Source organism: Dasypus novemcinctus, chromosome 24 (assembly GCF_030445035.2).
Source record: "Dasypus novemcinctus isolate mDasNov1 chromosome 24, mDasNov1.1.hap2, whole genome shotgun sequence".
NCBI classification, from domain to species: domain Eukaryota; kingdom Metazoa; phylum Chordata; class Mammalia; order Cingulata; family Dasypodidae; genus Dasypus; species Dasypus novemcinctus.
This window is the reverse complement of record NC_080696.1, coordinates 3,610,736-3,631,118: the sequence shown is the minus strand read 5'-3', so window position 1 is coordinate 3,631,118 and position 20,383 is coordinate 3,610,736. Positions and strand designations below refer to the sequence as shown.

At 63.0% G+C, this 20,383-nt stretch overlaps 1 protein-coding gene across 2 annotated transcripts in view; it reads left to right on the top strand.

Moving 5' to 3' along the window:
* Positions 1-18,555, top strand: part of SLC23A2 (solute carrier family 23 member 2) — a 90,466-nt gene extending 71,911 nt beyond the window's left edge. For both annotated transcript variants that reach the window (XM_058287512.1, XM_058287511.2), the window contains exons 8-16: positions 104-285; positions 6,316-6,436; positions 6,733-6,889; positions 8,600-8,747; positions 9,236-9,341; positions 11,247-11,376; positions 12,149-12,286; positions 13,226-13,321; positions 14,449-18,555. In XM_058287512.1, the coding sequence (XP_058143495.1) occupies positions 104-285; positions 6,316-6,436; positions 6,733-6,889; positions 8,600-8,747; positions 9,236-9,341; positions 11,247-11,376; positions 12,149-12,286; positions 13,226-13,321; positions 14,449-14,678 (1,308 nt within the window). In that variant the 3' untranslated portion in view covers positions 14,679-18,555. The remainder of the gene's footprint in view (positions 1-103; positions 286-6,315; positions 6,437-6,732; positions 6,890-8,599; positions 8,748-9,235; positions 9,342-11,246; positions 11,377-12,148; positions 12,287-13,225; positions 13,322-14,448) is intronic.
* Positions 18,556-20,383: the final 1,828 nt, after the last annotated feature.

Here is a 20,383-nt window from a genome sequence, read left to right as displayed (position 1 = left end):
ACGCTGGGAGCAAGAGGCCTGCGCCACGCTCACCCTGCGCCGCGCTCACCCTGCGCCGCGCTCACCCTGCGCCGCTCTCACCCTGCGCCGCCTCTCGTTGCAGATCCAAGGGGCCATCATCATGTCTTCCCTGATAGAAGTGGCCATCGGCCTGCTCGGCCTGCCCGGGGCGCTGCTGACCTACATCGGGCCGCTGACCATCACGCCCACCGTGGCCCTCATCGGGCTCTCGGGCTTCCAGGCCGCGGGGGAGAGAGCCGGGAAGCACTGGGGCATCGCCATGCTGTGAGTACCCCCGCCGCTCTTCCTTGCAGCGGCGCCAGAGGAGGCCGGGGGGTGGGCCGCCCCTCCCCGCGGTGGAGCGTCTCCCCTGGGCGCTCAGCTGCTCCGTTAGCTGAAGAGGGGCCGGGCCAAGCGGAGCCCGGAGGGAAGCAGGACAGGCAGGTGAGGCCGCGCAGAGCCCGGCACGTCTGCGACGGAGCGCCGCTGGGTGCAGGTGGTTCCCGTGCTTGGTGCAGCGGGCTTCCCTCAGGAGGGTCTGTGTGGGGCACCAGGCGGGGTGTGGTGTGGAGTGCGCAGAGGATGTGCCGGGTGCAGAGGGGTGCAGAGGTGCACCGTAGGTGTGCGGTGTGTGTGCAGAGGGCGTGCCGTGGGCTGTGGGCATGCCGTGTGTGTCAGAGGTGTGCTGTAGGCATGCAGCGTGCAGGCGGAGGGCGTGCTGTAGGCGTGCAGAAGGCGTGCCGTGTGTCAGAGGTGTGTTGTAGGCGTGCTGTGGGTGTGCAGAGGGAGTGCCGTGGACCATGGGCCGTGGGCGCACAGCGTGACTTTCTCAGGGACGTGGCCTCAGTGCCTCTGCTGACCCAGGGAAGGCCCGAGACGGCCTGGAAGAGCCTCCACCCTCTGCCCCTGGAGTGCTGCCGCTCTGTGCTGCACATGGGCCTGGGGGCTGGTGAGGCCGCGGGGCCCTCGGGGTTGCAGGTGAATGGCCCAGTCCCGGCCCCCTTGAGGCCCCAGACCTGGGATGTGTGTGTCCTCGGAACATTCCGGAACTCTCCAAAACGAAGCGCAGGGAGCCAGTAAATACTGCGCCTCGCGTTTGTGCCGGTCAGCCTGGCAGCTCCCGCGGGGCAGTGGCTTCTGCGCTGGCTCGACTGGGGCGGTCAGCAGGAAAGAAAAGCCTCCCTGGCCAGGGAGACCCGGCTTCCCTCGGAGGCGCAGGCGTGCGTCAGGCTGGGGTCTGCCAAGATCCTGGCCCAGGCCTGCCCTCAGCTGCGGGGCAGTGCTGGCCGGCCTGCCCAGTTCCCGACCCCTTGCTCCTGTCCCTCCCCTGCATTGCCTGTGTCCACCGGCTGCTGGGTGCCAGCACCTGCCACATGTTGGGGACACGCCTTGCCTGCCCCACTGGGTCTCTGCCTCCTCTGACACGGTGCTGCCCACCATGCGGGCAGCCCCCCTGGCCAGTGCCCGCCTGCTAGGGCTGCCCGCTGCCCGTGCTGCCTCCTGGGGGCGCAGGAGCGGAGCCCAAGCCAGCGCCGGCCAGGCTGCCTCGACCGGATGGGAGGTGGGGCGGCGCGGTGTGGACAGGAGGCGCCTGCCACGGAGTGGTGCGGGGTGGGCGGAGGGCTTGGCAGCGGAGGCCTGGCCGTGGCGCCCGGGGGCCGGGAGTCCATTGGCTGCGTCCAGGCCGGGCCCTGGGGCAGGGAGGCTGGAGGATGGGGGAGCGGGGGTGGGGTTGCACGCGGCTCATTGCCCATCCCCTGCCTCGTCGTCCGCCCACTGCACGCCTTCCGTGTGCACCCAGCCGCCGAGGGGGCCAACGGGGTCTCTGGCTGCGAGACGTGGATGACCTGTGCCCCAGACTCCTGCCTTCAGAATTCCCTAACCTGGGGCGGGGGGTGATGGCAGCGTCCAGGGAGCCACGAGAGGCGGGAGCGGGGGCGGGGGCAGGCGCAGGCGTGCGACCTCCCGAAGGCCACGCTCCTGGAGGCGCCTGGAGGCCAGGGGAAGGGCCGGGTGCAGCCTGGGTGCTGGCTTCCAGCAGCAGAGGACCCTCATGGGGCTCCCGCCATGCGCAGGGGCCCTGCCGCGAGCCCAGCCTCCCGGGCCGCGTCGCTGCTCGCCCCTCCTCGCCCTGTCGGGGTTTGAGAGTGGGCAGCGGGAGGCTCTGGGTTCCGTCTTAAGAAGCTCTGCCGCTGGGGAGGATGGGGGGTCAGGCTGGGGCAGGGGCCCGCCAGGCTGAAGGCTGACCCCGGGGGCGGGCTGCAGGGGAGCTCACGGACGTGGGGCACGTCCGCCTGGGGAGGACCTGGCAGCGACAGGCATGGGCAGCCAGAGCCGCGGCCCGAGGGAGAACTGGGGCCCTTTCCCGCCCCCGGGCAGAGCCTGGGCAGGCACCCCCGCGTGCCTGGGCCGGCGTCGTGAGGTCCCGGCTTTGCGCTGTTCTCAATAGGAGTTGGTGTTGAGCTGGGGTGCCTGTGTGTATTGGGAGTTGTAAGCCAAGAGGGCACAGGCTGCACGGGTGGCCTTTGCTGGTTCCACGGTGACTCGGTGCCCCGCGTCCCCTGAGCGCAGCCTCTGGGCCTCCCGGGAGCGTTCCTGCTGCTCGAGGCGTTCTTGGTGCTGGGACGGCCTTTGCCGCTTGCCGGGGTACCATGGACAGTGTTTCAGCCCCTGGCAGTGACGGCAGTGACGGCAGGGATGGCAGGGACGGCAGGGATGGGAGGCGTGTCCTGGAGAAGGCCTGGCAGGGCGTGAGCGGAGGGGGCAGCTGTTAAACTTGGGAATGGGGTAGATGTGGTGCCATCAGCTCTTGGCTTTCGAGGTTGTACCAGGGTCTTCCGTGTCGAAACAGGGAAGCTGACTCCTTCAGGTGAGGCTCGCAGGTGCGCCCGGCCAGGAGGAGCCCGAGCTGTGTCGAGGGCCCGTCGGCACCGAGGGGCACGGGTCCTGAGGCCAGGCCGAGCTCGTACGGGTGGGGGGTGTTGTTTTGCGGGGGCCTGGCCGTGAGGCAATGGCGTTAGAGGTGTCGTTTACTCCTTAGCATAAAGGCACAGGCTTGGGAGTACGAGATCGGTCACCAGAGCCACAGGACCTGGCTATTTAGCTCTCCATCTGTTTACACGTTACTAGACAAGTTATTAATTTATGAAAAAGTCACACATAAACTGCAGAATTCCCATATACCATGCTAGTTAACACCTGGCGTCGGTGTATTAGCAAAGGGGTGCTGATGCAGAATACCAGAAAATGGTTGGTTTTCATAAAGGGTGTTTATTTGGGGTAGGAGCTTACAGATACCAGGCCATGAAGCTTAAGTTACCTCCCTCACCAAAGTCCATCTTCACGTGTTGGAGCAAGATGGCTGCCGACGTCTGCCAGGGTCCAGGCTTCCTGGGTTCCTACGTTCCTGGGGCTTGCTTCTTCCTTGGCTCAGGGTTCCTCTCTTCCTGGGGCTGGCTTCTCTTTCCTCTGTGTGCTTACTTCTTGGGGCTCCAGCTTAAGGCTTCAGCATCAAACTCCAACATCAGAAATCCCCAACTCTGTCCTCTGCCATGCCTTTTATCTGTGAGTCCACACCCGCACTGAACGCCCTAATAACGTGGCCCAATCATAACTTAATCACACCAGGTACAGACCAGATTACAAACATAATCCAATATCTATTTTTGGAATCCATAACCATATCAAACTGCTACACTTGGTCTCTCCAGCTTTTAAATGGGGATTGACTCAGAGTATACACAGCAAGTATCACATATGCCCCGATGCATAAAGGCTGCCTGTTTGTTGAATACGGAATATTTCACAAAACAAAACAGAAGCCACTTGTGTTATTACTTAATTACTTATGGAAATTTTGCTGGTCTGTGAAATTCAACCGTCTGGGAACTGCTTTCCTATGACATGACCAGTCCACACACACGCTCTGCAGACCCCGGCAGGACGCGGGCCTTGTTTGTGGTAGAGTTTCTATCTGGAGTGAAGGAAAAGTCAGGTCAGGGGTGGTGGTGAAGGCAGGGCATGCTGGGAACGCAGTGAACAGTGCTGGATATTCCAAAGTGATTAAGCAGACATTCTAGTTGTATGTATGTTACTAAAATAAAAACTAAAAACGAATAAAAACTAGACAACTGTACAACACAACAGTGAACCTACTGCAAACAATGGACTAGCTAACAATACAATTATAAAAACACTCTTTTATGAATTATGACAAACATACCACACCAACTGTAGCAGTTTCATATGGTTATGAATTCCAAAAAAATACATTGGATTATGTTTGTAATCTGGTCTGTACCTGGGCATGATTAAGTTAAAATTAGGCTTTGATTGGGCCACGTCATTAGGGCATTGAGTCCCTGCCTACCAAGGATGGGGACTCACAAAATGCATGGCAAAGGACAGAGTTGAGGGTTTTTGATGTTGGAGTTTGATGCTGAAGCCTTAAGCTGGAGCCCCCGGAACATAGGAACCCAGGAAGCCTGGACCCTCGCAGACGTCGGCAGCCATCTTGCTCCAAATAGACTTTGGTGAAGGAAGTAACTTATGCTTTATGGCCTGGTGTCTGTAAGCTCCTACCCCAAATAAATACCTTTGTAAAAACCAACCGATTTCTGGTATTCTGCATCAGCACCCCTTTGGCTGGCTAAAACACTGAGGCACAAGGGAGCGAAGCTCTCGCCATGGTCACACTGCGGGCACGTGGCCGGACGGGTCTGACCCGTGGTGTGTTAGAACCTGGTGCACCAGTGAAGGCCGCGTGGCCTGTCGTGACCCGCGTGGTGTTCCCGATTAAATGAAGGCCTGGGAAGTACCCGGGAGCCTTCTTGTTTCCCGTTTCACCAAAAGTCGTGCCAAGAACTCCCCGCAGCAGCATGGTGCCGGAGCTGGCGTGTACAAGTGTCAATTCAGTGAAATGCAGGAAGTTCCCCAAAGGGAGACTCTAACGCGGAACAGTACAATTAGAAACCAGTAACAGAAGGATGAGCACAAGTCCCAGGCTGTGCAGAGGCTCACGAGGCACTTCTCTTAAGTGCCTCTGGGACAGGAAGTCAAGCCTTTGTGTGCGGATGATTTAGCAGACCGCGATGGCCGCGGCCCCGGCCACGCCTACAGGACGGTCAGCTCTTCCCAAGAGAACCACCTTGAAGGCAAACAGGGAACATGACTGGTTTAGCTCTAAGAGCTGAACAGGGTGAAACTGAGTTATTAGAGGGCAGGGGGTAGTAAAGATACAGAAAATAGGCAATGCACAGAGGGGGTAAAGCCAAACACTGGCTCTTCTGGGGAAAAAGTCTAGACAAACTTGTGGCAAGGCTAACCAGCAAAGAAGAGAAGTTTACTCAGAGGAGGGGGACGCCCCCAGACCCATTCAGAGCCCGTCTGTTTAAAAAACAAGCTTGGCGTGGGCAGTTCACCAAAAAGCATCGCAGAGGGTGGCGGGGGGGCGGGCACGAGAGAAGCTGGGAGCAGCCGCGGTGGTGGCAGGGTGAGGGCGCCGGGAGGCGGTGGCCCCGCTGGGACAGGGAGTGCCCGCAGGTGCAGGGCTGCTCCCTCTGGGCGGGAGGTGCCCGGGCTGTGGCGCGTGGAGGCGGCGGGCTGGCAGGAGGCTCCCACAGCGTCCAGGGCAGCCCCAGCCTTGAAGCGGGAGGAGTCAGCGCTGGGATTCGTGCCTCCTGGGGAACAGCCGGGCTCACGGCAGCGCTCGCCTTCCCCAGTGTGCGCACCTCGCCCTCCCGAGAGCCGTCGACCTCAAGCAGGAGGAACGGTCTGTGGTTGAGGGAGCCGTCCCCAGCCGGAGCCCGTGCCCTTGGCCAGCGTCACTGTCACCAACGCTCCTGGAGAGGACGTTCTGTAAATAAGCCGGGCCTTTACGGTGGCGGAAGTGGCAGGCGTGGAAGGGCGCGCCATCTTTGCTGCTGGGAAGGCGGCGAGTGGGCGCGCTGGTCTCAGAAGGCGGTGAGTGGGCGCTCTGGTCTCTAGTGGACAGGAGAACGGCGGCATTGCCGCGGCTGGGTGGTTTGTCCAGGGGCCTCTTCACAGGTGTGTGCCATTTGACAGAACATTCTAGTCCTCGGAATGTGTGGAGGGCATGAACAGAGAGGTTCAGGGGTGCGGGACTCGCCCCGGCTGTTTGTGCCTCCCGTGTCACAGCGAGGACAGGTTGACCGGGGCGGGCTGCGTCCACTGGTGGGAGCTCGGCTGCCAGCGCGGGGGCGTCTCGCTGGTGACAGGCCAGGGCTGGCGGCCAAGCAGCAGGACACGCCGTCGTGACCTTGTTTCCCTTCTTTTCTTTCTCTTTTCTTTCCTTAGGACAATTTTCCTAGTATTACTGTTTTCTCAATATGCCAGAAATGTTAAATTTCCTCTCCCGATTTACAAGTCCAAGAAGGGGTGGACGGCGTACAAGCTGCAGCTCTTCAAGATGTTCCCGGTGAGTTGCCACCCTCTCTGCGCCGCCGGCCCCCGGGTGTGAAGCGGCCCGCGGAGGGGAGGGGGGCCCGGAGTGGGCCCTGGCCGGTGTGGGCCAAGCCGGAGCGCGTCCTCTGGGCGGCGCCAGGGGAGGGGTGCGGGACCCGGCCAGACCACGGAGGCTGGAGCAGAGCTCGCCCAGCCGCGCTCGCGCAGGGCCTCCTGGGAGCGGGGCCAGCGGCGGTGCGCGGCTGCTCTGCGGGGCGCTGCTCGGCCCGGGAGGCCCGCCGGCCGCCCGCCTGACCGCCCGTCCCGCAGATCATCCTGGCCATCCTCGTTTCCTGGCTGCTCTGCTTCATCTTCACGGTGACGGACGTGCTCCCCCCCGACAGCACCAAGTATGGCTTCTACGCGCGCACCGACGCCAGGCAGGGCGTGCTGCTGGTGGCGCCATGGTTCAAGGTCCCCTACCCGTGTAAGTCCCCTGCCGCGGGGGCTGGGCGCCGGCGGGAGACCCCCAGGACGGGAGCCCCTGGTCCCCGAGGCTGGGGAGGACTAGGCCGCGGAGAGGGGCCGGGCACGCACCAGGACTGCGGCCCCCGCCGGCCGTGCTCGGCTCCGCCGGGGTGAAGGCCTGCGCCAGGCTCTCCTGCGGGGGCCGCGCGGGTGGCAGGTGGGAGGCAGCTGCTTGGAGAGGCAAGTGCAGGGCGCCGGGGCCTGGGCCCCGGGGGCGACGGGCAGAGCTGCTCCAGCTCGCTGGGACTTGCGTGAGCTTGTGACGGGCAGCCCTGCCGCCTGGAGACCCCCGTGGGAGGAGGACGGCGCTTGGGTTACGCCTGAGCCGCGTGCTCCTAGGCAGGGAGGTGTGAGACCCCCCGCCCGTGCCCGGGGCCCACCGGAGGCAAGGGCACTGGCCCAGGGGCGCTCGGTCCCAGGCTGGGGGTTGTTAGAGCAGGAGCCGGAGCTTGGGGGTTCTGTCGACACATTTAATAACAACAAGGAGAAAAAGAGGAAAAACCAAGAATTTTAAGACTGGGCCCAAGAACAACTGGTGATGGGGATGTTGGCAGCTGCGTTTCCAAAAGCTTTAAGAAGTGCAGTCTTTCTAAAATAACTTTGTGTTTATGCATCTGTACTCTTCAAAAGAGGGTCTAAGACGGACTTTGCTGCCAGACAGAAAGAGAGGAGAAGTGAACGGGAGGCCTTGCCCCCCCTCCCCCAGCGGCTCTGGCCTCAGTCCCCCCAGGTGGCTCTGCCCCTCACTGCCCGCGTCCCCTCTTCAGTCCCGGCCCTGCAGGGCTGCCCATGCCCGTGTGTCCCTCTGCACACACTGGCCCCTGCCCACCCTCTCCGGGGCCCTCCCGTCCCTCCTCTTCCAGGAGCCGCAGGCTCCGGCTTCTCCTTTTCTGTCCGTGCCGGCCCCTTGAGCCAGAGCTGGGGCCGCACGGCGGCCTGACTAGGGCGCTGCTCTGGGCCCCGCTGCGGCTCTGCCGTGCTGCCCACCGCTCTGGGCTCAGCGTGTTAGTATCGTCCTCACGGGGAGAAGGTTCACGTACTTCACAGCGAACCTTTTCGTGCTCTTTTTATTACCTAAGCTTATGGCTTTTGATGTCCAAGGAGACGTTACTTAAAGAGCAAACCCACCAAAGAACTAAGTAAATCCAGATACAGTGAAACTCATGGGGACCTCTCTTTGCTTTAAGTGAAACTTTAATTTTCCGTAATATGGTGTACGTTTACGAAGTGCTAATACTACAGTAGGAAGAGGGTTGTCCGTACCTCGTGCCCTGATTTCCTGTGGGGATTTAAATGCAGCTGGTGATTGTTACGGCCTTTTCATTTGACGCCATCCTGTGGGCAGGGTCGACGTCACCTTCTGCCACGCTCACGAAGCGGAGCTCTAAATCCCTCTCCTAGATTTCCGCCCCACCGCGGCCCACGTTAAACCCCACTTAGTAAGTCCTGAGCGTGGCCTCGGGGCAGAGGAAGCAGCGCCTCGCCAGGCAGCCCCTTAACGGTGCAGATGGTGCCCCGTCCTGCCGTCCCCTCCTGACGTGTCCCCCAGGCACCGGGCACCTTGAGGACAGAGATTCAAACCTCTAGATGCCCGGGAGTCCCCGCGCCAGGCCCCTTGCCCCCGAGGCGCCTTGCCCGCCCGCGGGCCCTCACGCGCGTCTCCCCGCAGTCCAGTGGGGCCTGCCCACCGTCTCGGCGGCGGGCGTCATCGGCATGCTCAGCGCGGTCGTGGCCAGCATCATCGAGTCCATCGGCGACTACTACGCCTGCGCCAGGCTGTCCTGCGCCCCGCCGCCGCCCATCCACGCCATCAACAGGTAGGCCGGGGCCGCCCGCCGGGGCAGGGACCAGGCGCGCTGCTGTCTTGGCCACGTCCCCACCTGGTCTGGGTCTGGTTTTCCCCACCCTTTAAGCAGCAGGATCTCCCCTCCTTCCTCAGTGACCATCATGGGAGAGACCCCGAGCCCCGGGAGCCCTGAGCCCACGTGCAGGCGCCAGCGGCGGCTGGGGGCCCCTGCCTGGTCTCGCGGCGTTTTGGATGCCGCTTCGTTCCCGCGTTGGGCTGGGTGCCCTGTCCAGGCACTGACCCGGGGTTCTGGCCGCCACCTTGGTTTTAACACACCGCGCCTAGCGTGAGGCTCGGCAGCGCTGAGGGCTTCTGCCCTAAGGCGGGTGCGGGCCGGGGACGTCCAGGGCTGCGCGGCTGTGCCCCGAGATGCCGAGGCAGGAGCTTCAGAGCGCGTTTCCCATGTGCGAGTGAACGAGCGAATGAACGACTGCTGCTCTCCCCGCCCGCCCCCTGCAGGGGCATTTTCGTGGAGGGGCTCTCCTGTGTTCTCGACGGCATATTTGGCACCGGCAACGGCTCTACTTCGTCCAGTCCCAACATCGGCGTCTTGGGGATCACTAAGGTATGAGAACTCTTCTAATTAAGTGGGGGGCCCCGGGCGTTGGTCCATCTCCCCGATGGCTGACCACAGTGGGGTCTCAGCAGAAGGGGCTCTGAGCGCCCCGTCTCCTCCTCTTGGCTTTGCTGGTTTTAGTGCCTCTTGGAAGCCCCCCTCCTGCTGCCGGCCTGGGCAGGAGGCGCTCACGCGGGCGGGGGTCCATGAGGCATGCGGACGTTCGTTAAGGCCCAGCCGCGCGCCAGGCTGCTGGTCTGCACACTGGGGACATGTCAGTGAATAGAAAAGCCCCCCAGCCCCGACTGGCAGGCAGGACAGACGGGCACCAGTTAACGCCTGAGCCCAGAAACAAGTGAGAAGCCCTGGGGAGAGCTGGGGGTGGGTGCTGGGTGGGGCCGAGGGCTGAGCAGAGGCGCCTGCTGCTCCCTGAGCGCCCGTGCTTGTTCGGGATCCGAGCGGGCCTGGCGTGCCGGGCAGCAGGGAGCCAGGGCTGGTGGCCGTGGAGCCGCCAGCGGGCGCCGGGGTCGTGCTCGTGTGCTACTGTGACGTGGAGCCCCCACCCGAGCGCAGCGTCCTGAGAACGCGGGGTGAGCCGGGAAGCCTCCTGGGCCTGTTGGACCTTTGTAATTAGGGGGACGGCACTCCAGGGCAGCCCCCCCAGCCAGGGCAGCCCCCCCCACCAGGGCTGTGCGAGATTTGATGACCAGACAGAAAGGAAGCAAACCGTTTGCTCAGCTGTGATTGCGGGTCCAGGGCGCTGGAAGCCCACCTGCTCGGTGACACCTGCGCCTGCGGGCGGTTTCCCGGGGCCCTGCCCTGTGGCACTGGAAGGCACCTGCCGGTACCTTCTCGCACTGCCTGGCCTCCTGCGTGCCCTTGGCCCAGGCGTGGGAGCCGCTCCGCCCGGGGCAGGGTGGCAGCCCTGGCCTTGGTGCCCCGTCCCCTCTCACGCAGCCCGGTCTGTCTGCTCAGCCTCCTCCGAAGGCAGGCGGGACCTGCGCTGAGCCTCGCGCCCCCCGCTGACAGGCAGCCCCCATCGGGAGGAGATGCGCTCCGGCTGCGTTGTGTCCTTGTCCACGCAGGGCGAGTCGAGCTCTGCTCCCAAGTCCTGAGCCTCGACCTAGAGCCGGGCTGACGGCGCCTGAGCCCACGTGTGGCCACTGAGGCTTCAAGCGGGGAAAACGGGGACTGCGTGCGGGTGCCCGGTCACCCCAGGACTCAGCAGCCACCGTGGCCGTGGCTCCAGCGGGCAGTGTAATGCCATCCCCGGTGCTGTGGACAAGGGCTTTGCTCCCTGAGCTCTGGGGGGGCTTTAGGAGGGGCTGACCCTGCCCAGCAGCTCTTAGAGCGGTCACCCAACACAGCGGCAGCCACGGCGCAGGAAGGCCAGCGGCAGGCGCTCTCGCCTGGCCTTGCCGCCAGTCCTCACGCCTGTCCGTCTTAGAGATGACTGTCCTGAGGCCCAGAGCAGGCCTCGCCCCCCGGGGCAGGCAGGGCCCCGAAACGCCTGGGTCCCTGGTTCAGGGTGGGAGGTGCAGTTTGAGATGAGGTGCCTTGGGGCAGGGTAGCCAGTGGTGCCAGAGCCCAGCAGGCAGTGGGGCAGTGCTGGCTGAGGCATGAGAGTGTGAGGGTACCAGTGCCCACGACACGGGCAGGTCCAGCTGCAGGCTTTGGTGGCGTCCCCCAGGGCAGGGGGTGCGGGGTCAGCCCTAGCACAGGTGGGCGGAGGGGCGAGCTTCAGAGGAGCAGGGAGAGGACGGGCGAGCTGGCAGCGTCTTGAGTGACCACGGCCGTCACATGCCGAGCTCGAGCCTGTCCTCGGATGCTGTCCACGGAGCGTCAGGGCCGCCCGAGGACGGTCGGTTCCCTGGGGAGCCGCGCGTGACCGCCACCCCTGCCTCCGCCCTGCAGGTGGGCAGCCGCCGCGTGATCCAGTACGGCGCGGCGCTGATGCTGGCGCTGGGCACCGTCGGCAAGTTCAGCGCCCTCTTTGCGTCCCTCCCGGACCCCGTGCTCGGCGCGCTCTTCTGCACCCTCTTTGGTAACCCCCATGTCCCTGGCCCCCAGGCCCTCCTCTCTCCACCTTTGCTCGCTGCGTAGGGGTGCGCTCTCTGCAGACGCCCTTCAGGAAAGTCCAGACGGGAGTTTCCAAATGCTGACGGGAGAGGCAGCTGCTGCTTAAGGGGCGGTTTTCTTTGGGTGGATGAGAAAGTTCTGATTGTGCAACGTCGAGCTGGCAGCACAGCCTGACTGTCCTCAGTGCCACTGGATTGTGCACTTAAAGATGGTTACAGCGGCAGGTTTTGTTACGTGTATCGTGCGTGTTATATAGCATATATTATATATACAGTAAAGCTTTACAAAGTTAGAAAAGGACTTGCCTTCCAAAAGCATCCATCCCTCGCCGAGCTGAATTTAGGTAGAGCCACCGTCAGAACAGCGGGCTGGGGAGAGCCAGTGAATTTTGGTCTCCAATCAGTATTGCAAATAGCCTTCGCTCAGTTATCCTCCCCTGGGAGCGGGCTGCGTAACCCCCCGTTTCTACCAAGGGTTGTTCGGGCGGTCCGGCGGGCTCTAGCTGCCAGGCGTACCCCAGGGGTCGGGGTGGGTCTCAGAGGTTTGCGCACCATCTCCCGGGGCGTCCTGGCTGCCCGCCCGGGCTCGGGGACGTGCGGCTCTGCGGGAGCCATGGCTGAGGGGCAGCCCCAGTCCTCCTCGCGGCCCTGCCCTCTCTCCAGGGTCTCCTGCCGGGGTCTGCCTGGGCGGTGCGAGCCCCGTCCCGGAGGCGCCTGGAGCTCCCTGCTCTCTCCTAGGCATGATCACGGCCGTCGGCCTCTCCAACCTGCAGTTCGTCGACCTGAACTCGTCGCGGAACCTCTTCGTGCTCGGCTTCTCCATCTTCTTTGGGCTCGTCCTTCCCAGTTACCTCAAGCAGAACCCTCTCGTCACAGGTGTGGGGGCGGGCCCTGGGCTCGGGGGGCTTTCGCCGCGGCCGTGGGATCACAGCTGCCGGTGCCTGGAGAGGCCCTGGCACTTCCGATCCGGGCAGGTGCACCGTCTTCTGTGCATCTCTTGGGGGTCGCCCGCTGCAGCTGTTTGGAAGTGCTCTGTGCCTCCCACAGCCGGCCCCTGGCGCCGGGGCCTCTGAAAACCTGTGGGTGCCTCAGGCTAACACGGTGTTAAAATGAGTGATTCCCAAAACGGCGTCATCAACCTGGCAGCCCCGTGCAGGGGCCCCTTGCAGCCCCCTGGCCCGTTCAGTCCCCAGTGTCAGGAGGAATGCACAGAGCACGACGTGCTGCAGGGGCGCTGCTGCTCGCATGTTACGCTGCGCGGAGGCAGGGGCGGGAGCTCTACTTTTTAAACGTGTATTCTTGTAAGTTTGAAAGCAGTGATCCCTAAAATTTGGGATCTTTATGTTTTAAACATAGAAGGTTTAAGCTCCCTAGTGACAAGGAGATTCGACTGCTTCTTAAGTCACGTTCTCGTGGGGACAGCTTTACAAATCCAGGTACGTCAGTTAAAAGCTGCTGAGCCCTGAGAGAAGCCACCTGGCCTCCCACAAGTCCCCGTGGACGGCAGGGACCACAGGTTTTTTTGTCGTCCTCTTTTTCATTTTGAAATTTGCTTTTCAGCCTTGAGTTAGGCATTTTTTCTCGTACTCCTGTGCCTGTTGTTTTTGTCCGCAAACGCCCGCGGCGGCTTCAGTTCATTCTGGGTGGGCCCCGCCCCACCTGACGGTCCTGGACCCAGCTCTGTCAGGACTTCCCTTGGCGACCCCTTCTGATGACGGCTGGGCGTCCCGCCGTGATTCTGACGCAGTTGGCAGCGCCGGATTTGCGCGCGTGGCCGTTCCGTGCCGTGACCCTCCCCCCGCCTTGCGTTTCCAGGCATCACGGGGATCGACCAGGTGCTGAACGTGCTCCTCACCACGGCCATGTTCGTGGGCGGCTGCGTGGCCTTCGTGCTGGACAACACCATCCCAGGTGGGCGGCGCCCGCGGGCCCCCACGCCGCGGGGGGGGGCGGGGGCCGCGGGGGGGGGGCGGGGGCCGCGGGGAGGGCGGGGGCCGCGGGGGGGGGTCGCGGGGGGGGGGCGGGGGCCGCGGGGAGGGCGGGGGCGGCGGGGAGGGCGGGGGCGGCGGGGAGGGCGGGGGCCGCGGGGAGGGCGGGGGCCGCGGGGGGGGGGGCCGCGGGGGGGGGGGGCGGGGGCCGCGGGGAGGGCGAGGGCCGCGGGGAGGGCGAGGGCTGCGCGGTGACCTCTCAGCAGGCCTGGGCCCCGCTCCACCCTGCTCTGAAGAGTCAGTCACTTACTTTTAACCTACTGGGTTTTCTTGGCTGCAAGCTCCCGCGTGGGGTGACTGTGCCTTCCCCTCACGGCCGGGGCCGGCCTGCAGCTTGGCTCCTCCCGCTTGGCTCCGCCCGTGGCCGTGCTCCAGCCCCGAGGAGCTGCAGGGCCGCCCAGGGCTGGGGATGAGGGCTGGGGAGGCAGCACCCTGCCCGCGCACAGCTCTGCTTTCCCTGGGCGTGGCCTGGGCGATGCTGCACTGGACGGGCGGGGTCCAGTGTCAGGACAGGCTCCCGAGGGCGGATGGTGCTTCGAGCAGGGGCCCGGGAGCGGCCTCTACGGCGAGACGGCCCCTGCCTGGACAGGCGCAAGGCGCAAGGCGCTGGTTGAGCCGGTCGGCAGCCAGCACCCCTCTCCCTGCCGAGGTGGAACTGGGGCGCAGCGTCAGGCGGGAGCTTAACCTCAGCTTTCTGCCAGGGTGCTGGTGGGGCGGAGCTGGGTACGGGAACCCCCGCACCTCCTGAGGACGCCCTGAGCCCGGCTACCTGTGTGTCGCCGCGGGCCCGGCCCTTCTGGGCAGAGGAGTCGGGTTCAGTGCCCGGGGCGCCACACACCGGGCACAAGGGAGGAGGCTGGCGCGGCGGCCCAGGAGAACGGGGGATGTGGGCGGGGCGGGCGTGCAGCGGCGTCGGGGTGCAGGAGCTGGGTGGCGTGGGGCCGGGCGTCCTGACGGGCCACCAGGTGCTCCGCGCTGCGCCTGAGCCGCGGGTGCGGCCCGCAGGGCCCCGAGTCGGCCCGACGCCGTGTCTGCTTGGTGTGTTGGCAGGTACCCCCGAGGAGAGGGGCATCAGGCGCTGGAAGACGGGTGTCGGCAAGGGCGCCAAGCTGCCCGAGGGCATGGAGTCCTACGACCTGCCGTTCGGCATGGGCGTCCTGAGGAAGTACCGCTGCTTCCGCTACCTGCCCATCAGCCCCACATTCGCGGGCTACGCCTGGAAGGGCCTCGGCGAGCGCCGCAGCCGCAGCGCCGACGGGGACTCGCAGGCCACGGTATAGCCCCGGGCGCGCCCCGTGGCCTGTGGCCCGGCCGCAGCGGGGCCCGCGTCGAGTCCCAAGCCACGAGCAGCGACCCCGCGTCTGTGTGTCTGTCTGCACGTCCCTTCCGCACCTGGAGCGAGGCCGGCGGCAGGAGCTGCTCCGGGCCGTCGTGCCGAGGATGGCGGCGCCCATTCCCTGCCATAGACGCAGCCCTTGACCCGTCTGCCGGCCTTCCCCCGCGGACTCGACGCCCCTGAACTTGACGCCCCACCTTCCCGCGGAGCGGACGCTGAACCCGCGGGCTTCTCGTTCCCACACCCTCCCCTGGCGAGCGAGGCGCGAGGACCTGGGCCCGGCACGGCCCCCCCGGGCACGTGCCCCATTCCCTCGTCCAGCTTCTGCGCGTCTGCACCTCCGCCTGTGCCGGCCGAGGGCACAGGGCCCTCGTGGGGCCGCGGCGGGCATCAGATGGGGCGCAGGCTCCCGTCACCTGTGGGAGGACGGCACCTGGCCGGAGACAGTGGCCTGGCTGCCCGTGCGTCCCTCCAGGTCTCGCTGGACTGGAAACCCGCCGGGGGCTTGGGAGGGAGCAGCCCCGAGGCAGCGCAGGGGTCCCTGCGCGATCCCGCCCCGCCCTCACCTTCCTTCCCGCCCCCCTCCTGCAGCTGTGACGCCGGCGCCGGGCCCACTGCAGCCCTGCGCGGGCGCTCCGGCGTTCGGCTCTGCCGTCGTGGACGTCCGTTGCCGCCGCGCGTCCGGGACGACGAGGTTACTCCTGCTGCACGTTGACTCCAGTAGGCGTTGGAATCAGGGTTTGCCCGTGCCACCTTCTTGCTCTGATCACTCGTCCTGTCCCGTCCCCCCGCCCCCCGTTGAGTAGCAAACCAGGTTGGTAAACCGCGGGCGCCGTCAGGGCCGCGTGGTGGCGGCAGAGGCCAGTAACCGTGACCGTGGCTGTGTTTCGTGTTGCTTGATGCCATGGAAGTGTAAATAGTGTAACGTTAACCTATTTATCAGAACTGACTCCTGGACCAGAGCCCAGCGCCGCGGCCGGGCGCGCTGTGAATGTGTTCCGTGAGGAAGGGAAGCTGCGGTGGGCGCGGGCAGGGGCGCCAGCTCGGAGGCGCCAGGCGGGCCCTGGCCCCGGCCGAGGCCTCGGCAGCCGAGGGTCCCGAGGGCCGCTGGGGTGCACGCCCGCCAGACCCCGACTTTTCCCGGGGCAGCCGGGTCCCCTGAAGGCTGGCCTTGGTCGAGGTCCTGCCGCTGGCGCGCCCCCGTGACGCGTTCTGATAACACTAAACTGGAAGAACGACAGCTGCTCGACCTGCGCCGAGGTCTTCAGCCCGAGGAAAAGCCGAGGCTCGAGCGCGCTCCCTTGACGAGGCTGCACCTCGCGGGCCCTTCCACGTGGGCGGCGCCGTCTCCCACAGCAGGGGTCACCGCGGCACCTCTCGGGGGTGCCTCTGGCAGCACTGTTAGGTCACTACAGGCCCTAGAAGCTGGGCGCTGAAGGTTTACTATGGGAAGGGCACCTCAGAGCCACTGCGTTGTTTTGCTAAGACCTTAACTGCAGATTAAAAACACTCAGCTCCTACCCGACGCTGGGTTTTGCTGCTTTCCCCGGCGTGTCTCCACGCCCTGGCTGACTGTGTCCGCCCCAGGCACTCACCGCATCCCCGAGGCCGACAGCCCTCCCCAGGCGAGCTGCTCCCTTTCCTCAGCATCTCCACTTCTCTGCTCTGGAAAGAGGGGGATCCGCTCATCTTCCCAGAGGCTGGCCGCGTTCCAGCCGTCGCGACGGAAGGGCCAGCTGTCCCAGTGGGAGCGTCAGGGCTGGAGGTCACGGGGCGCAAGTGCCCTTCGCCGAGGCTGGGCTCCTCTCCTGGGGGTCTGCTTCGGACATCCAGAAACTGCACCTTCTGGAGGCCCTGTGGGGAGGGGTCCTGGGGGCCTCTTGGTCGTTGGCGCGTTTTCACGTGTGAAGGCAGCCCTGCCCCCATGCCGCCTGGAAAGAGGGCATCCCCTTCCGGGGTTGTCTGTCTGGCCACCCAGGTCCTCTGTCCAAGTGGGCGGAGGAGTCAGGAAAGGGCAGGAGAGAGGCCCGAGGGCAGCGGCCAGAGGCCCGCCGAGTCTGGTGGGTTCTGCACGGTGTGCGAAACGTACCTTCAGTTGAGCGATTGAGTCTCCTTTAAGTCCTGCTCATTGTGTCTGCTAGTGGGTGGCTCCTGCGCACGCATCGCAGTCCCTCTGGCTGTGTGCCCTCGTGCTCGCCGTGGGCGGGTCGGCTGGGGAAGGAAAGCCCGTAACTGAGGGGCCAGGTCTCCCCCGTCCTGGGGTCAGCAGCGGCCTGTGCCCTGGGCTGCTTTCCACAGAATGTCGTAAAGTGGTTTGACCTTGAACGCGCGTAGGGGGCTTCCACCTGCAGGCTCCACGGCGCCCACCTCCCCACCGTCCTGGCCCTGACAGGAGGCGTGCGCCGTGGCGGTGCCGATGGGGAAGGCGTTTCTAAGAACGGGACAGTCCGTGTGGGGCCGTGGGGCCACCCCTGCTTTGGCTAAGACGTGTCCGGAGCGGGGCCGGCTCAGCCCTGGGGAAGGGAAGGGCCCCCCCTCTCGAGGCAGTTAGGTGTGGGGCCGCCAGCTCGAGCCTGTCAGTAGAACGTTCTAGGGGCACTTCGGCTGGACCGGCTGACGGAGATCACGGGGCGGTCCAGGTGGTTCCCTTCGCCACAGCCGTAGACCCCCACGCAGGCCCTGCTTCCCTCTAGAAAACGGGCTTTCGCGAGGACAGCTGGTTTATGCATGAACACTGCAGTATTTCCATAGAGCAAAGTAACATTTCTACCCAGGATGACAGTCCCCGTTTTCCAGGGAGGGAATGATATAATTTTCATGACAATGTCATGTGATGATAGAATTTCTCCATTGATGAATCTCTAGTATATATGTATACTTTATTTACCCATGCATATATTTTATTACCGATAGCTAAATGGTTACTTTCTTTAATCCATGTCCCTGCTGGAATATCGGTACTAGCGAATTGGGTTTAAAGTGGCAAGCGCAGCCTGCAGGCATATCTACACCTCGGGGGCGGTGCGGCCGCGTTCCAGAACCCGGCTGGCCGAGGAGAGGCACGTCCACGGCTGCTGCACTCGAGGCTGGCGTGAGGCCGCCACGCTCCCAGCTGGTGCTGGACGCCGAGGCGGGCCCGGGCGCTGCCCGCTCCCGCAGGAGAGCCGCCTTGGTCCTCAGTGTCGAGCGTGGGGGCTGCTGTCCCCTGGCGATTTGGACGCAGAGAATATGTCCCCTCCCCACCCACCCTCCAGATGCAGTCGGTGGTGCCTGCCTGGCCCGCGGGCGCTGCGGGCCCTCGCGCGGCCTCGCAGACATTCCCGTCCCTTCAGGCTGTGTCCCATCGAGCCTCGCGGTCACTACACAAGTAGCCTCTGTTGTCCTTGGAGTTGCCGTGTCGCCGTCCCACAGTCCACGGCCCGCTTCTGTGTGCACAGCCCGTGGGACGCGCTGATGACCTCCCGCCTGGCCTGCAGACGGCGCGGGCCTGCGTTCTCCTCGAGTTTCTGTGACTGACGTTTGCTCTCCATGGTTCTGCAATTCTGTTTGTTTGTTTTTTTTTTTTTTTTTTGCTTACCGAGGGTACGTGGGGTGGGGTTGTTTGTTTCGTTGTTGTTGTTTTTTTTGAGATGTGTAATTCTTTTATGGAGTTTTTAAAAAGAATTTTCATATTGTTTTTCTAACATGGCTTCATTAAACGTTTAAGTATTTTAAAAATATGTAATATTTGGACCAGATGTTGTGAATAATAGTAGAGATAAAGCTATTTTATTCTGTATTTTTAAAACTGTTCCGTACAAATAAAAACTCTTCTCGATGCAGCCCCGCTGTCCATGTCCCTCTGTCTTTGGCTGGTCTTTAAGAAAATTGTAATTATTAAGAGTCACACCGGGAAGCCCCGGAGGCCAGGGTCTTGTCCACCAGTGTTCACGCCGGCGTTAGCCACAAAAGCAGAAAGGTGGAAACAAGCTGGCCCACCAGCAGGTGAACGGAGCGCAGAGTCGCCACAGTGGGGTACCAGCTTAGACAGGAGGGGGCTCTGCACAGGCTGCAGTTAGGGAGCCCTGAACACACTGCGCTGAGGGAGATCCTCAGACACAAGAGGACGGAGACTGACTGTCCACTTAGGTGAAGATCTGGAAAAAGCAGGGGCTAGAAAGTAGTTTAGAGGGACCAGGGACCAAGAGGCAGGCATGGCAGGTGGCTGCTGCTGGGGGACAGAGCTGCTGTGTGGGGATGGTATTGTAGCACACACTGAGTGCAGTACCACTGAGCCAGACAGTTCACAGAGGTCCAAGTAGCAAATATGTTATTCGTGTTACTACAATGCTTATTTTTTTCTTCTTTATTTTCTTTTAAATGTTACATTAAAAAAATAGGGGGTCTCCATATACCCCCCCACCCCACGCACCCCAACCCTCCCACATCAACAACCTCTTGATCATTGCAGCACATCCAGTGCACCTGGTGAATACATTCTGGAGCACCGCTGCACCACATGGACAGTGGTCCACATTGTAGTCCACACTCTCCCCCAGTCCACCCAGTGGGCCACGGCAGGACGCACAACGTCCAGCATCCTTCCCCACACCACCTAGGACACCTCCAAGTCCTGAAAATGCCCCCACACCATTATCTCTTCTTCCCTCCCCCAACCATCAGCAGCCACCATGGCCACCCTCTCCACATCACTGCTATAATTTCTTCCCTTACAAATCACAGTGGTTCCCCAGCAGAACACCAGTAAGTCCACTCTAATCCATACTCTGTTTCTCCATCTTGTGGACCTGGATGGCTATGTCCAGTCCCCCTCTACATCAAGAGGGGGTTTAGATTCCACATGGATGATGGATGCAATTTTCCTGCTTGCAGCTGTAGGTACTCTTGGCTCCCTGGTGTGGTGGTTGACCCTCTTCACCTCCCTGTCAGCTGGCCAGGGTAAGTCCAAGAAACCAGAGGGTAGGAGCTGCAAGTCGGCTGAGACCCAGGGCCTGGCCATCACATGGACAGTTCAGAGATTCAGGTCTCCTGAGTATACACCAAACCAAATGCCAGCCACAGGTCTGGTAAAAGTAACAGATGAGGCGTGTGTAGAAAGGTTATTTCTGAGTCCCAACGCCATCACACTCAGGAACACAAACTTCAAAGTAGGGCCGACTGACATGGCCCTGAACTCCAGAGCCATCTGCCATGACCATAGAACCTGTGGGTCTCTGCAGCCCTCAGGAGAACCAGCACCTGGGTTTCCATCTACCTGTCTCTGGTACCCTGCTGTCTCTGGTACCCTGCTGAGGCGTGCATAAGCATCACCCTCTGATGATCTCCTGACTCTTTTTTGGATACTCATAGCCATATAAACTCACTTGTCCTTTCCATTTCCCCCATTTATCCAAAGTCAAAAAGCAGTTTTTAACACCTCATATTACATGTAGGCGGAGATATTCTGCCAGTCTGAGTTGACCTCTTTGTTCAAGGTCTTTTTGTAGTTACATCATCGGCTGGTGCTTGGTAGTAATCCCTTGGTGCCAAGGAGGCTCATCCCTGGGAGTCATGTCCCATGCAGGGGGGAAGGCAATGTATCTTCATGCTGAATTTGGCTTAGAGAGTGGCCACATTTGAGCAACACGGAGGCTCTCAGGAGGTTAACTC